Source organism: Hemitrygon akajei, chromosome 3 (assembly GCF_048418815.1).
Source record: "Hemitrygon akajei chromosome 3, sHemAka1.3, whole genome shotgun sequence".
NCBI lineage: Eukaryota > Metazoa > Chordata > Chondrichthyes > Myliobatiformes > Dasyatidae > Hemitrygon > Hemitrygon akajei.
In genome coordinates this window covers 179,786,916-179,804,005 of record NC_133126.1, presented here as the reverse complement: position 1 = coordinate 179,804,005, position 17,090 = coordinate 179,786,916, and the positions used below count along the sequence as shown (strand labels likewise).

The 17,090-nt window shown below is 40.7% G+C and overlaps 1 protein-coding gene across 1 annotated transcript in view; it reads left to right on the top strand.

The window, feature by feature from the left end:
• Positions 1-17,090, top strand: part of gk5 (glycerol kinase 5) — a 77,577-nt gene that overhangs the window by 43,385 nt on the left and 17,102 nt on the right. The window contains exons 5-8 of the mRNA XM_073041504.1: positions 3,358-3,489; positions 11,783-11,858; positions 14,915-14,976; positions 15,158-15,231. Of these exons, the coding sequence (XP_072897605.1) occupies positions 3,358-3,489; positions 11,783-11,858; positions 14,915-14,976; positions 15,158-15,231 (344 nt within the window). The remainder of the gene's footprint in view (positions 1-3,357; positions 3,490-11,782; positions 11,859-14,914; positions 14,977-15,157; positions 15,232-17,090) is intronic.

Sequence of the window (17,090 nt, the reverse complement as noted above, 5' to 3'; positions counted from 1 at the left end):
TTCGAGAGAACTAGAACATAAGAGCGAAGATGTGCTGCTGAGGCTTTACGAAACAGTGATCAGACAGTACTTGGAGTATTGTGAGCGTTTTTGGTCCCCTTACGTAAGAAAAGGTGTGCTGACTTTGGAGAGGGTTAGGAGGAGGTTCGCGAGAATGATTATGGGAATGAAAGGGTTAACATATGAGTGTTTGATGGCTCTGGGCCTGTACTCGCTGGAGTTTAGAAGGATGAGTTGTGATCTCATTGAAACCTATTGAAATCTCTTGTATTCAGTCTCATTGAATATTGAAAGGCTTGGATAGAGGGGATGTTTTATATAGTGGGTAAGCCTAGGACCAGAAAGTGGAGCCTCAGAACAGAGGGATGTCCATTTAGAATAGATATTAGCCTGACGTTAGTGAATCTGTGGAATTCATTGCCACAGATGGCTGTGGAGGCCAAGTCATTGGGTATATTTAAAGAGAAGGTTGATGGGTTCTTGAATAGTAAGGGTGCCAGAAGCTCGGGGAGAAGACAGGAGACAGATAATAAATCATGATGAAATGGTATTATGGTCAAAGAAAAGCAAAAGGCATTGTTGGGTGAAGTTGATGGGTAGAGCAGCACCTGTAGAGGAAAATGGACGGTTGACGTTCTGCGTGGGGACCCTTCATCTGGACTGGGTCAGTTTTTTTTGCTCTAGGTGCTATCATCTGCAAACTTTTGTGTCTCCATTGAATATTACTTAAAAGACTGATCTTTTTCTTTAAGGTTAGCACCTCTGATCTTGATGCCTCAGCTGTTGATGTACAAAGCTAAAGTGCTGATTATGTACTGTCTCCAGCCTTTAGCTCAGCTACGTAGAGTGCCATGACCCAATGATATATAGGATCAGAGCAAGAGGCCAGGCGTTGCCACTCCGTGCTTTTCTTACTCACACACTGCAGTGCAGAGGTGTAGGAGCCTGTAACTTGCCGCAGGCCAGGGGTGTTTGTGAACCTATTGGCTCACTTCAGTACGCTCCAGTCTGTTGCCCTTGAGGTAGGTTCCTGACTTCATCTTGTTTATGAACTGTAAGCAGTGCCATTTCCTGACTGGATATTCAGAAGGGAGGGAGTAAGATGGGTAAGGAGGTTCCACCCTTGTGCTTTCTTTAAACCAACTCGGAACATGAAACAAGGTCAATAAAAGACCTTTCATAGTGGAGAATCTGAAAGAATAACAAGCGATAACACAATTACCAAAATAAAAGTAGAATGAAGTTTCAGGACTTTCATTAATGCTAAAACGATGTTGCTCTATAGATTCTTAAATATATATCCATTTAGAGAATAGCTCTTTTAAATAATAATAAAGGTATCCAAGGCATTCTCAGGCTTTTTTAAAAAACAGAAACAAAAACTGTGCCTTCCCTATACCAGTCTGCCATTATCTAGGTACATTATGTAGGGAGTGAGTCCATGGAGGTTGTAATTTTATTGTGTTGACTGATGAGATTTTTCACCTGGACATGTTTTGCAGTTTATATTCCTCTATTAAGCCCTTTATAAGAAGATCAATTCCTTTAGCTCAGAAGAATATAAGCAATTTTTTTCTCTGATATTTTGGCTCCTGCCAATTCGTCAATGGTGTGTTGACCATTTAACAATAGAGATGACTGATCACATACTGTAGAATTATCAGCACGGAACATAGTAGAGAGGTGATTGTTGGAAAGTATAGCAAGGATGTCAGACATGGTACTTTGTTTCCAGGGATGGGTGTGTGGAACACGCTGCTAGAGGGTGTTGGGAGAGGCAGATACATTGAGGGCATTTAAGGTCACTCCTACATAGGCACATGATGATAGAAAACTGGATGTAGGAGGGAAGAGAGATTAATCTTTGAGTCAGCACAATATTGTGGGCCGAAGGGCCTGTAAATTGCCTTAATGTTCACAGGTATGGCCTGTTTAGCTCTGACAGTGTTTGCATCTCCCTTGAGCCTTCCACCTCTTACCACCTAATTGTAATCTGGTGCTCCTTTTCTCCTGACAAAGGGTCTCAGCCCGAAACGTCGACAGCGCTTCTCCCTATAGATGCTGCCTGGCCTGCTGCGTTCCACCAGCATTTTGTGTGTGTTGCTTGAATTTCCAGCATCTACAGATTTCCTCGTCTTCTTCTTTTCTCCTCATGCTTTTTCACAGAAGTTTCTACGCATTTTTGTTTCTTTTTCAGTTAGTTGCAGGTAAAGAGAACAATTGTTATAGTTTCACATTCTTGATTCGTGTAGCAAACTCATGCCAGCTCTTACTCACTTTACCTGCTTCCCGCTCATCTCCCCAAACAGGAGAAAGATCTCCCATTTAATATTTTCATTTTCGGTTGGAGACTGAAAATAGTTGATTGTTCTCTTCTTCTCTGAGGTATCTTCCTAAGTTTTTGAATGAGACAGCACAAAAAAGTGTTACTGTAGTTATGTGCAACTAACTCAATTACTGTTTTGACAAAATGTCCATGATGTGAAAGATTTCCAGATGGGACTGGAACCCAGAGAGCTCCTGTTAAGATAATTCCCCTGCAAAGTGTTGCAACAGATTCAGAGATATAACTATAGCTCTGTTTGAAACAATGCTGCATCAAATTCATCAACACACTTGACTTTCTTCTGATACAGATTTATTAATCACATACATGAAATGCACCCTTTGCGTTAACAACTGACAGCTACGGATGTGCCATGTCCTGGCGCAGATATAGCCTGCTCACAATGTTCAGCAGAGCAACACAGACAGGAACAGCAACACCGTAAATCAGCGAGTCGTTTCATTATGTGTCCCCTCTCACCGTGAAAGGGGACACCTCTTCTTTCCCTTTATTACAGACAGAGCCTGGGGCATGTCAAATCGTCGTGAGCGATTTGTTTTTGTCGTACTGCAGATCACGGTCTTTACTGGGGGCTTTGCTATTGCACGCTTGGTGGGTGGAGGGTGCTGGCTGTTCTTGCGGAAATGGTTTGGTGGGGGGGGGTTGTTGCTTTGCTGCTGCCTCGTCTTGGGAAGCAGGAGTGGGGGGTGGGGGTCTGTGGGGGTTCCAACATTTTTTATTGTCATTCAGCCTTTGGGGCACTCTTCTGCCTGCAAAGAACAAGAATTTCAGGAGGTTTATTGTTTACATTTCACTGAAATTAAATGGAACTATCGAACAACCCTCTTTATTGTCCTCCCTCCCACACACCCACTCACCCACAGATAGGCCTCCAATCCCAGGGCAGGCTGCAAATGGGCCTTCGGTCCATGGCCTGGAATCTTGGACTTGCAGGCCTTGGGCCTCTGACTTCAAACTTCTAAACTATGCATTTTTACATAATAGAATAATTCTCTTTTTCTTTCTTGTAGTCAGTTCATAGATGCAGTGCCTTGCTCCACTTTCTGTCCAGGCAGAAGCGCTTCTTAGCTGCGAGCGTGATCCAGTTCTCCACACAGCACTTATCCCTTCGTCTAGCCTGGGTTCTTCAAAATATAAAACAGGTAAGAAATGGAAGCTCTTGTATCTTATCCCATCCGACCAACAGCATCCTTGACCTCCTACCATTAGGCAGGAGGTACCGCAGCATGTGGATGAGAAACATCCACCCCCCACCAGGCTATGAGGCGACTGGACCCCCTGCCAACACCCAGCTCTTATTGTGCATGAGACGTTGTACTGTTTACTTCTCAACATTTGTTGTAACTGCACGTTAGTTTTGTTAATCTGTTTGTGATAATATTATTTTGCATTATGCATGTGAGTTGTATGTACTGTGCAGTGCACCTTGGTCCAGAGGAACCTTGTTTCGTTTGGTGGTAATTGTGTGTGTGTGTGGTTGATGGACGATAAACTGAACTTGATTTGTGCTGAGAGAACTCTGAGCAAATATGTTTGTGAGATTGGGAGTGCACTTGGTTATAGATTATTTTTTAAATTGAAAATTCAAGTCAAGGAATCAAAGCCTCCAAGCTGTGCAGGATAGTTTTTGATTTTTTGACCTGAAACTTCAGCTTTAAAGATTATCGGCAGAATCACTTTTCAAGGCCACAGTTTAAGAGTAAGGGGTAGGCCATTTAGAACAGAGATGCGGAAAAACTTTTTCACCCAGAGAGAGGTGGATATGTGGAATGCTATGCCCCAGAAGGCAGTGGAGGCCAAGTCTCTGGATGCATTCAAGAGAGAGTTAGATAGAGCTCTTAGAGATAGCGGGGTCAGGGGATATGGGGAGAGGGCAGGAACGGGGTACTGATTGTGTATGATCAGCCATGATCACAGTGAATGGTGGTGCTGGCTAGAAGGACCGAATGGCCTACTCCTGCACCTACTGTCTATTGTCTATAAGACAGAGGTAAACAAAGTATTACAATGAGGTATTAATATAAAGAACATCCACCTCTATCAAACCATTAGGATTTGCCAAAGCTCTTTACTAATTAAGTCGTTTTGAAGGGTTAGCTCTTTTCTTCGTAAGAACTGCTGGGAATTACATGGGTGCTTTCAAGCCATAGGTAGAAGCAAGATAGGGCAAGTTTAACTGTGTTAAACATTAAATTAAATGTGTAAAAATACACTGTAACTAATATTTTACTACTGCCAGTTTCTGCCTGAGTCCTATCCTTTGATATAAAAAGTAATTAATAAACTAGGATTTCTCGTAGGAAATTCCAGTGAAATTTCTTTCAATCTTGGTCCTAATTAGTCAATTACTAAATTTTAAGACATTGTCCCTAACATCCAAACCCGGGAGGATGTAAATTCTTATAAACTTAATTGTGCAGGCATAGAGTGCTGAATCTCCCCACCATTATCCTTTCATGGTAGAGATCAATCAGGCGAATCTTCTTTGTGTTTCCTCATAAGCAAGTGTTTTTTTGGACAGGGAGACTAGAGCTAAACACAATATTCTCAATGCTGCCTTATCAGGACTCCTTATTTCCATTTGTCTGATAGCAGGCTTTCCTTTTTGGATTTTGAGTATTGCATATTACGATTATTCTATTATGGATTTATTGAGTATGCCTGCAAGAAAATGAACCTCAGGGTTGTATGTAGTGACATATGTACTTCATCGTGATGAATAAAGTCTTTGTTCATCTCTGACAAATTACAGTCTGCTCCCCCAGCAGTTTATTTCCAAAATCGTTTGTTTCTCCTATCAAATTTAAAGCCTTTGCAGTTTAATTTACTGGATGCCAAAGAAAGGAGGAAAGGTGAAACTTGAAGAAATAGTTGGAGTTGCTAGTAGAAATAGTTGGGTGCAGTCTACTCACAAAAGGGCAGGATAAGGGACACAAACAATCCTTTTAGAGGGATCAGAAGTGGAGAGAGTGAGCAATTTCAAGAACCTGCATGTCAAGATCTGAGTATCTAACCTGGTCTCAACATATCAATACAGCTATAAAGAAGGCACGACAGCAGCTATATTTCATTAGGTGTTTGAGGAGGTTTAGTATGTCACCTCAAACACTTGAAAACTACTACAGATGTACCGTGGAGAGCATTTTGACAGCTGCATCACTGTCTGGTATGGTGGGGGGGAGGGGTTATGCACAGAATCAAAAGAAGCTACAGAAAGCTGTGAAATAAATCAGCTCCATCTTGAGTACTAGCCTTTGTAGTATCCAAGTCATCTTCAAAAACAGTGCGTCAGAAAGGCAGCATCCATTATTAAGGACACCCAGCACCCAGAGCATGCCCTTTTCTCACTGTTACCATCAAATAGGAGATTCAGAAGCCTGAAGCCACACACTCAGCGATTTAGGAACAGCTTCTTCCCCTCTGTCATCCAGTTCCTAAATGGACTTTGAACCTGTGAACACTACACTTTTTTAATATTATTTCTGTTTTAGTGCTATTTTTAAATTTAACTCTGTGTGTGTTTGTGTGTGTATATACATAGCAGTGACATTAAATCTGATTATCATGAAACTGAACTGAATGGAGCAATTACTTTAATTTGTCCACCAGTCATGCCAGGGATAGGTTAACAGAACAATTTAAGATAGTTTCAATTCCTTTTCATAGCGATCTTGATGGCTTACCTTTATATTTAATACTGAGTTTCGTCAGTGTCTTTGAAATGAAACTGATTCATATGGGTTGTTGGCAAGATCCAATGTCATTTTTTAATTTGTTAGAGTGGAGAAAATCTGGTGTTTGTGATGGTCAAGATATCTGTACTTCCAGCATGTCTACATTGGTACTGTTTCACCATTGAAGTAGAATTTGAGAATTTCGGTATTTCTGTGGCTAATTTCTACCCTGCGCTCGAGTGTGTGTGTGTGAACGTGAGTATCTGTGTATGTGGATGAGCATGTGTGTTGTACACTCAGGAGTTCTGTCTGGATTATGACTGTCAACTGGATGGTAGGTTGCTGACACACCTATTTAGTGATTTTGTTTACCGCACAGTTCAATCCTACTGTGGCTGTGTGGTGCCTGTATAGTTCCCAGCTTGTCTGAATTTGTGAATGGATGGGCCGCCCTCTGGTGGTAACTAATGGTACCGCGGCTCCCTCGTGTGCAAGAGATATCTGTAACACGGCAACAGGCTTTTCCCCAGTACCAGCATCTTGCAATCTTCTGCGACCAAATTCCTGGTGGTGACAACCAATGAATGATCAAGCCTCAAAGTATAAAACTGTGATTTTAAATTAAAATTCTATTATAGAAAATATTTACATAAATTTATATTCAATTTTAGAATATGCTTTATATGTAAATCATCTTGTGCAATCGCAGATTTAAATTTAGTGACATAAAATGTATAGCTCTGGGCTGTGAGAGTTTAAAAAAATTGTTTGGAAGATGTGGATGGCCTTGGGAAAGCTAGCATCCATTGCCCATCCTTGATGGTCTTGTGTAGTTGCCTATGGAATGATCTGTTGTTGAGGCGCAACTGAAACTTTCAATGTACTTTGTGCGTGTGACAATAAAATACCAATACCCCACCTCAGAGTAGCTTGCCAGGCCAAAATAGAAAGTAGGAGCCAGCCTACTTTAAACTGATTAAAGTTTGTCTTGTTTTCTTCTGTGAAGAACATTGGTTAATCAGATGTGCTGTATAATGTCCAGCTGTTTTATTGACTTCGCTACTGATCATTTGTTTCTGTTGCTGGATTTAAATTCCCCAATTTGAATTTGTGTTCTGAATCAGTGGTAGTATCGTCTGGATTTTGGACCAATAACTATTGTAGCTACCGTGCTCCAAATGATAATTTTTTTTCTCAAGTTTTCAAATTCCAGTTTTCTTTTGCCACTGCTAGTTTTTCTTCCACTCATCAATGATGGAGTCCTTCTTAAGATAATTTCTCATGAGAATTGTAATTGTTTCATGTTCCACCAGCACCACTGTGATTGGGAATCTCGGTTACTGTCAGATTGTCAAAGTTTTTGAGTAAGGTTAGAGTTCAGAGTTATACAGTCACCATAAAGGACCTTTGGTCATAGCTGTCCATGCTGACCAAGGTGTGTATCTAGAGTTAAGCCATCTCCCAGCGCTTCCCCGTATTCCTCTAAACTCCTGTCATCCAGATATCTGTTACACATACATTAATGTATCTAATATAAATGTCTCAACCCTTATTAAAAAATCCAGCTTTGCATCAGAATAGGCCGTGCTCCCATGAAAGGTCATCAGTATGCTATCTTGCTTTTTTTTCTCTCTTGTTATCCAGTGTTATTCTCTTATTTCAGATTTCCATCTTCTGCACTGTTTTGTTCCTGCAGTATGTTGCATCTTGAGTATGGTTCCCTTTTCTCTTTCCTCTTTTATTTTCATTAATCACATAGTTAAATATACAAGGATTAACCAACATGATTAACAGACTTTTGCCACTTTTATCACAGCTGCTTCTGTCACCAGATGAATCATTGTCTCTCCTCATTCTCCATGCAATTATACACGTTCTCATTCTTTCCACCCTACCCCTTCTCTGCAGCCTAAGAGTTGAGTGCTGTCAGTTCTGATTAAAGACCCTTGACCTAAAATGTTGGAGGAACTCAGCAAGTCAGGCAGCAACTATAGAGAGGAATGAACCACAAAAGGTTGGTTTGCAGGTGCAGCAGGCTATCAAGAAGGCAAATGGGATGTTGGCCTTCATTGCTAGAGGGATTGAATTTAAAAGCAGAGAGTTTATGCTGCAACTCTACCGGGTACTGGTGAGGCCGCACCTGGAGTACCGTGTGCAGTTCTGGTCTCCTTACTTGAAGAAGAATATACTGGCTTTGGAGGCGATGCAGAGGAGATTTACCAGGTTGAATCCAGGGATGGATGGGTTAATCTGTGGGGAGAGATTGAGTCGCCTGGGACTGTATTTGTTGGAATTCAGTAGAATGAGAGGAGATCTTATAGAAACATACAAAATTATGAAAGGGATAGGTAAGATAGAGGCAGGAAAGTTGTTTCCACTTGAGACTAGAACTAGGGACATAACCTCAAGATTCGGGGGAGTAGATTTAGGACCGAGATGAGGAGGAACTACTTTTCTCAGAGAGTGATGAATCTGTGGAAATCTCTGCCCAATGAGGCCGCCTCAGTAAATATATTTAAGCTGAGGTTGGATAAACTTTTGCATAGTATGGGGAAAAGGCAGGTAGGTGGAGATGAGTCCGAGTCCATGGCCAGATCGGCCATGATCCTATCGAACGGTGGATCAGGCTTGACTGACCAGATGGCCTAGTCCTGCTCCTATTTCTTATGTAATATGCCGTCAGTGTTTTGGGCCTGGACTCCTCCTGACCTGCTGATTTCCTCCAGCATTTTGCTTGTGTTACTGAAGATTTCCAGTAACTGCAGAGTCTCTTGTGTCTATACCTCACTTCATGTGTCTTCTTATGCTGCTGACGGTGTGCTTCCACAATTCCGATTTCATTATCCATTATTGTTTAACTTCTCTCTGAGCTGGAACCCCTATCGCAAGTTTCACATGGATTTGCATAATTAAGTTTCCTGACTTTGTTGTTACTGAAACAAGTAACTGAGAGTCCACTTGTATAAAGTTTGGACGGGGCCTCATTTGGAATATTGTGTGCAGTTCTGGTCACCTACCTACAGAAAAGATATTAAGATACAGGAAAGAAAGCTCACCGATGTCTCTACTTTATGAGGAGGCTGAAGAGAGCTGGGCTATGAAGTCTGTACTCACATCCATCTACGGGTGTTCAGTAGGGAGCATCCTAATGTGATTCATCACTGCATGGTATGGAAACTGTACTGTGGCTCTACAGTGGGTGTTCAAAACTGCCTAATGTATCAAGGATTTACACACCGAAAGGTGCTGGAGAAAGGCCAGCAACATTGTGAAGGGGTCTCACCCACCCTGCTCATGGACTGTTTGTCCCACTCACACCAGAGAGGAAACTGCGCAACATCCACGCTAGGACCATCAGATTCAAAAGCAATTACTTTCTCCAAGCAGTAAGGCTGATCAGCGCCTCCACCCACTGCTCCATATCCCTAACCACCACTACTTTTTTAATTTCTTGTCAGAGTCATTCTGACATTATGAACGAACATTCTTTCCTGTGCATAGCATCACTTTATGGATGTACGAATAATCTACATGTAACGCCCTGGTTTTTACTGTTATGCTGTATGTATTTCATTTTGGCAGTTCTGTCAGAGCAGTCTGTTCTGTTTTCAGCCTGTTTGGGTTATTATTGAAGATGAGGGATGATGAGGAACGTACACCATCCAGTTAGGATGGGAGAGCTGAGGGGAGGTTTCTCCGGTGAGGGAGACTAAAGTTGGGCTTGGGGCTTTTGGTCGAGAGGAGATGAAGACAGGAGATCCTTGGGAGAACAGGTCGTAGTGTGTGATCCGGTGGGAGACCTGTTTATTTGAGGTGGATTGCGAGCAACGTTCGGAAGGTGGTGTGGGCGTTCACGTTGACCAAGGGCCCGGCACGTGAGTGATAGAGAAGTTCAAGATGAGCTCCAACTTGTGCATATTTGGCTGTTATATTAGAATGGGACCTTTTCTTTTTGTTATTCTTTACTAACCCTTTAGTTAAGATTCATAAATATAATTCCTTTAATTGTATGCAGTCTGTTACTTCGTACCATTAAGTTGTAACAGGATAGCAAGTTACACAGCAGGGTTTTGGGGCAAATCTCACGAGTTTGGCAGGGCCGGAGGTTGTCTTCCCTAGACCTACACAACTGAGGAAACCAGGGTTTTTTTAAATATAAATTATTTTATTTATTTGTAATTTTTAATACTGTATTTTTTTTATCTTATTGTGGTTTTGTGTTGCTTAGGATCCGGTGTATGAATTATTTCATTCTCCTGTACACTTGTGGACTGGACATGACATTAAACAATCTTGATTCTTCAATAAGACTGAAAGAGTGTAGAGAGAATTTACAAGCATTTGCTGGGACTTGAGGGCCTGAGTTATATGAAAAGGTCAAATAAGTTTAAGAGTTTATTCCCTGAAGCAAAGGAGAATGAGGAGAGATTTGGAAGAGGTATACAAAATTATGAGGGGGTATAGATAGGGTAATTACAAGCAGACTTTTTCCTCTGATGTTAGGTGAGACTGGAACTGGAGGTCGCAGGTTAAGGGTGAAAGGTGAAATGGTTAAGGGGTAACTACTTCACTCAGAGGGTGGTGAGAGCATAGAACGAGCTGCCATTGGAAGTGTTGGATGTGGGTTTGATTTCAACATTTAAGAGAAATTTGGATTGATACATGGATGGGAGGGGTATGGAGGGCTATGGTCCAGCTGCAGGTCATTGGGACTAGGCAGTGTAACCGTTCAGCATAGACTAGATGGGCCAAAAGGCCTCTTTCTGTGCTGTAGTGTCCTATGAATCTGTTAGAAGTCAGTTGATTACGGCAGTTTCCATCAGACAATGCCTGTAAAGATTATTTGGAAAAATCTGGAAACTTGCCTGTGAGAATGGGGTAACTTAATATTTTTAAGATAATTTATGCAGAAGGACATGCAGATTCACTTAAAGCTTTGTTTTTATATGCCATTGAAGAAAAGTGTTGTGCACGATTGAAATCAAATAGGAAGAACTGTTAGAAATACTAAGTATTTAGAAAGATGTGTAATGTTTTGTTTCTTGTGAAAAGAGTATCATTCTGAAGGGTCAACAATGTCTTTCGTAACACAAGTATTTCCTACATTTATTATTTCTGTCCTTTTCGAAAGGGCTGCTGTTACATTGGAAATGTAGACTGCAAAGTGTTCCATTCCAAAGCCAGAGCAACAGTGGAAAACTGGCTGAAGGTGAAGTTGAGGGCATAACTGAGTAGTTAATTGATATCAATAGTAGATTCTCCTTCCCTGGAATGCACTCAAGAGATGAAAAAGACTGCACCATGTTAACATTTGGATCCAATGAGTCAAGACTTAAAGCCCAACACAGCAATAGAGTGTAGATGCAGAAGCAGTGAAATGAGAGTAAACTTTATTATCAAACTATGAGCATCTTGTCATGTACTAGCTTGAGATTCATTTACTTGATGGCATTAACAGGAAAATAAAGCAACACGATATAATTTATGGAAAACTATACTTGAGCATAAAAAGATGTTGGTTACTGTAAGTGATCTATCTTGTGCCCTCAGTGCTGTCCACTCGAGGGAAAGATTTCCTCGACGGAAACAGTCTACGTTGAGTATTTTGTTGTTGTCTCTGAGAATCCAATGAGCTAATCGGTTTTGGAGATCATTTTGCCATGCTGAAGCTCCAGTTGCGTTTATTTGCCATTCTGGGGCCAAGGGTTCTTTTTCTGAAGCTCTGATATCTATGTATTCTGATAACGTCGTGTTGTTACAGGTTCGGGAGGCTGTGGCTGAAGGCAACTGCTCCTTCGGGACTATTGATACGTGGTTACTGTACAAACTAACAAAAGGTAAGGCTTTCCTTGACTAAATGTTAGGTTCACCAAAAGTACAATGAAGTCCGCATTCAAAATTGTGATTGATTAAAGCTTCTCAGTCTAAGTTACGGATTGAAAACATCCTCCTGCTGTGTACAGAAACAAGTTTAATAGAGGCTCACTTGGCATTGGTCACAGATCTTGGAAAGAATTGAGGCATTCTGATTGGTTCATTTCTCAAGGCATAAAAAAGCAAGCAATAATTAAAAAAAACACATAAACCACTAACCATACTTCATCATGGTAAAATGCCAGGAACCCATTACCTGGGTATCTGGTTCTGAGATCCTAGTCCCCACCATGCACTCTTTCAACTTGATACTTGAAAATGTATTATAATACCATGTAACCATTCAAAACTGAATTAGGAATGAGTTATTAATTGGGGTAACATCTAATGGTCCAAAAATCTGTCAGTCCAACGTCCAAATCCTAAGTGTAAAATATTATTGAAGTTTTGCTGTATCTATCAAATGGAAGTCTCAGGAAACAGTTCAAGCCCTTAAGTCTTTTTTTAAAAAGAAAGCATCTAAAATGAATCAAGTCTTAAACCAAAAAAGGGACAATGGTTGTTAATTCTGTGTTCCATTACTTTAAGGGACTTAAATTTGCAAGTACTGTCCCTTTCTCTGTCCTTCAGAGCATTTATGGTGGAGGAATATGAGCAGGCAGGAGGAATTGGCTGTCATTAGCTAAATTAGTTCTGTTCCAAGCATGATTGTCGAGCTTATTGTTGGGTATTAATGTTTGTCATATTAGTAACCACCTGATATTTGCTGTAGCCTAACTTTTTCCATGGACCACTAGAGTAGCATAGAGGCTGTCGCTTAAAATCTGATAAAAATTTAAAGGAAGAGCTTTTACAGTTCTTATGATATATGGTTGTTCACAGGGCTATGATCAGTTTTTAATGATGTCGTAGGAATGACGACGTGGTTGCCCAATCAGAACCTTGACCCTGCTCTGCCATGTAACTAGATCACAGCTGTGTATGCCAACCCTTCGTGTACCTGGCTTTGCTTCAGAATCCCTTGATGTCCTTGCGTAATGACCAAGTATCTGGAGGGGTGTTTAAGCTCAGAGAGAAAACGTTCAAACGAGATATGTGGGGCAAGTTTTCCACATGGATTAATGGATGCCTGCAATGCACTGCCAGGAACAGTGGTTGGAGGCACTTCCGATGGAGATGCAGGCAGGAGGGATTGGGTGTCATTAGCTTAATTAGTTCAGTACAATTTCAGGGGCTGGAAGGCCTGTTCCTGTGCAGTACTGTTCTTTTCAGTCTTCTAGTCTTAAGTTCCAGCTGTCCTCGAATACTGTTTTTTAGGGAAATGTTTCTGGATTTCCTCTGGAAAATCTGTTTCCAGTGTGTTGTTACTAAATCTCTGTTCCCACATTTGACAGAGCAGATGCTCAAAATTCAGCCGATCGAATTTTAAATGTTGTATCAATCCTCATCTTGAATAGAACATAATCCTGGTTTCTGTGTTTTATGGCCTGTCCATTTCAGTCATTCGTCGTGGATCTGCCTTGCATCCCTTCCATGACCAGTGCACTCATCCCTCGAAGGCTCTTAAGAATAAAATTTAATTTCAGCCCCTTTTGTATTCTGCTCCCCCAAATGAAGATCAGCGTCTTGATTGGTGTTTATGGTTTTATTCGACCAGTGAGTTTTTGTGCACTTGCATTCCATCTTGCCACCACCCCCCCCCGACTTCTTTCTTTCTTTTACATCTTTAAAAATAAAATCCATACCATGTTGGATCCAGAGTGAAAGACCCCTAGTTGTCTGCATTGAACTTGATCCACTTTCTTTCCTTGTTTACTTGCCATCATGTGGTTGTACAGTACCCACTTAACTTGCCCAAGCCATGACTGAGCAGTCTGGGAAGTTCCTGCCTGTTGAAGTGCAGGTTCCTTTATACCCACTCTGAATGGTGCTTCACTGAATTTTCTGAATGCCAAGTCACAAGGTTGGTTCTAGTTTCACATATTTCAATCTTGTTACTGTATCACTACTGAATGAACATTACATTGCCACTCACTGTAGTTTAGCCATCCTCTGAGATGTGAAAAGTCATGCATCTTCATTCACATAGACATAGCCCTCCAAGTTAGTTTTCACTGGCTGTTCTTGGAAATGATAGACTGCCTACAGCCAAAGTGAGATTAAATACTCATTAACTGCTTCAATGAATTATGGGCCTTATCCAGTGGGAGTAACAGGTACCTCAACAGCAACCACACAGTATTTGGCCCAGGTTCCCACCTTTCTCGAAGATGGTGTATAGACCTTTCAATGGGACCCTCGCAAACAATGGACAAAGTGGCCAACTGCTCGACAGAAGGGATGACCCAGTGTATAAATGTCCGTGAGTCCAGCGTTCAACTTGTTAACTAACGGCAGCAGTCTGAGATGTCTGATTTCACCGGCTCGCCTGCCCCCCACCCCCCAACTTGGCATCTCAAGAAGAAGTTGATTGGATTAAAAGGCAGAACACTTAAAAGGTGCGCAAAAGAAGGATATAATTGCTTTTGGACTTTGTGCCCTTCTGTTACCACATTTTATACCTTTGCCCACTCTTACCCAAGATGGTTTTCACTGCCTGTTATTACGGGTCCTCCCTTTCTTTCAACAGTTGTAATATTATAAATCATTTTACTTCATTATTTCCTAATTCTAAAGGAGTCAGAAGTAATCTCTAATATTAAATTTCTCATTAAATGCTAGCTTGTTAATATAGGCATAAAAGGGAATGGGAGGCTTCATCCAGGATGCTAATCTCTGGAGGTAAGGGAACACTGGTTTAGGGTGCTCTTATGTGAAGAGTGATCCCCATCAGAAATAGTATTTTAGGAAAAGTAGTCTTGGAAGTGGAAAGAAAATTGGAAATAGTGCAGTGGAAATGTATGGTTTTGCTGGATGATTTAGTCCTATCATCTAAACCTCAATCTTCCTCATTAAGACTTAAATATTTTAATTTCAGTCACCTCTACTTTGCTCCCCATGTTATTTTTTTTTAATGTAGGTGCTGTATTCGCAACAGATTATTCGAATGCAAGTACCACGGCAATGTTTGATCCATATCAGGTAATTTAATTCCTGTTTTAATGTTGCTATTCATGTGGTATTTTGAATATGACAAGGGATTTTGGACAATGTGCACCTGTTTTTTTTTCTCTTTTGAGTCTTTACCATTTAAAGCCTAGTTTATGGCAGCATCGCAGTGTTACTATTGCAAATTAGCAGTAATTAATGGTTATCTTTTCAGTTGTGTTGGAGTGGAATCCTTGCAAACCTCCTGTCAGTGCCTCTTTCTATTCTCCCTCCAGTAAAGGATACTAGGTAAGCATCGTCATTTCTAAATCACATTTACTGTGCCGTGCCGATAAACCACAATGTAGTTAAAATACTTACTTGGCATTGAATCGATGGTGAAAAAATGAGTGAAACTTTGATCTTTGGGCACCTTTCCCTGAACCCTGTGGCTGGAGAATTAGAGATGCTATAAATTCTGATTCACTGGGTAATAAGGGGCAAAGTATAATGATATATGTATTGGACTGACGTTGTCAGTTGAAGGGCTTCAGATATAGGCTGGTGATCTGTACTGAATTTATTAGTAAATTAATTTAGTGTATTGAAACTGTAATTTCATTTTTTTCCCCCTGAAAGACTTCACGGGTGGGCAGATTAATTATTAAACACCAGTGAGGCATGTTGCCTTGGTCTTCTAATGTGGAAAATGTGTTTACCTATTTAAAAAATTGAGATTTAGGACAATTTATCTATGAGATTGTGTGATCTGTTACGAATGTGCAAACTGAACAGTACAATGTTAGATTAGGATTAATTTTATATTCTGGCATTTGGTCTCATTATCAGTTTTGATGTCCTGAAACAATTTGTTTGTATTTCCATTACTAAAGTAAATGAAATGTATTGTAGTTAATGCAACTTACAACATTTTTCTTGTGGATTTAAGTGTTTATCTCTTGGAATGACTTGTAAGCTAATTGAAAATGGAGTTTAGTTGAATTTGGCCTTTCCCATTGGATTATTTTTAAAATCTGATTTAAGAATGTACAAAAGTTGGTTCAGGGAAAGATGAGCAAGGCATCTAATTCTATTAGAGAAAATCTGAAATAGCATTCTTTATCTCTTGTGTCTACATTATCCAAAGTTCAAAGTAAACTTGTTATTAAACTACATCTATGGCACCATGTACGCCCTTGAGATTCATACTCAATAAATCCATAAAAGAATAATAGCCATAATAGAATTATTGAAAGGCCACATCAACTTGGGCATTCAACCAGTGTGCAAAAGACAACGAACTATGCAAATACAAAAAGACATAACAATAATAAATAAATAATCAAGAAATACTGAGAAAATGAGATGAAGAGTCTTGGAAAGTGAGTCAGTGGGTTTTGGGAGCATTTCAATGATGGGGCGAGTGAAGTTATCCTCTTTGGTTCAAGATCCTGATGGTTTAGGGATAATACTGTTCCTGAACCTGGTGGTGTGAGCCATGAGGCTCCTGTACTACCTTCCCGATAGCAGCAGCGAGAAACGATCATGGCCTAGGTGGTGGTGGATCCTGATCATGGATGCCGTGTAGATGTCAAATTCTTGAATCAGAATCAAGTTGGTTTTTTTTTATCACTGGCCTGTCATGAAATTTGTTGTTTTGCAGCAGCAGTTCAGTGCCATACGTAAAGATAGCTATAAATTACAATAAGAATACATAGGAAAAAAAGTGTGAAGAGAGCAGAGTAGTGTTTATTGGTTCATGGGCCATTCAGAGATCCGATGGCAGAGGAGAAGCTTCTTAAAACATTGAGAGTTGTCCTTACATGCTCCTTGAAGGTAGTAATGAGAAGAGGGCATGTCTGGGTGGTGGGACCCCTTAGTGATGGCTGCTGCCTCTTTGAGGTTATTTCCTTTTGAAGATGCCCTCAATGGTAGGAAGACTTGGTGCCCATGATGGAGCTGGCTGAGTTTACAACCCATACCAGGCATGATGCAACCTGTCATAATGCTCTCCATGGTACATCTGTAGAAATTTGCAAGAGTCTTTGACACACCAAATCTCCAACTCCTAATACATACACTGGCATGCCACCATCATAATTGCCTCAATATGTTGGTATTAGTGATGCAAGGTTGGTGATGCGACACCACTCAGCAAGCACTTGGAA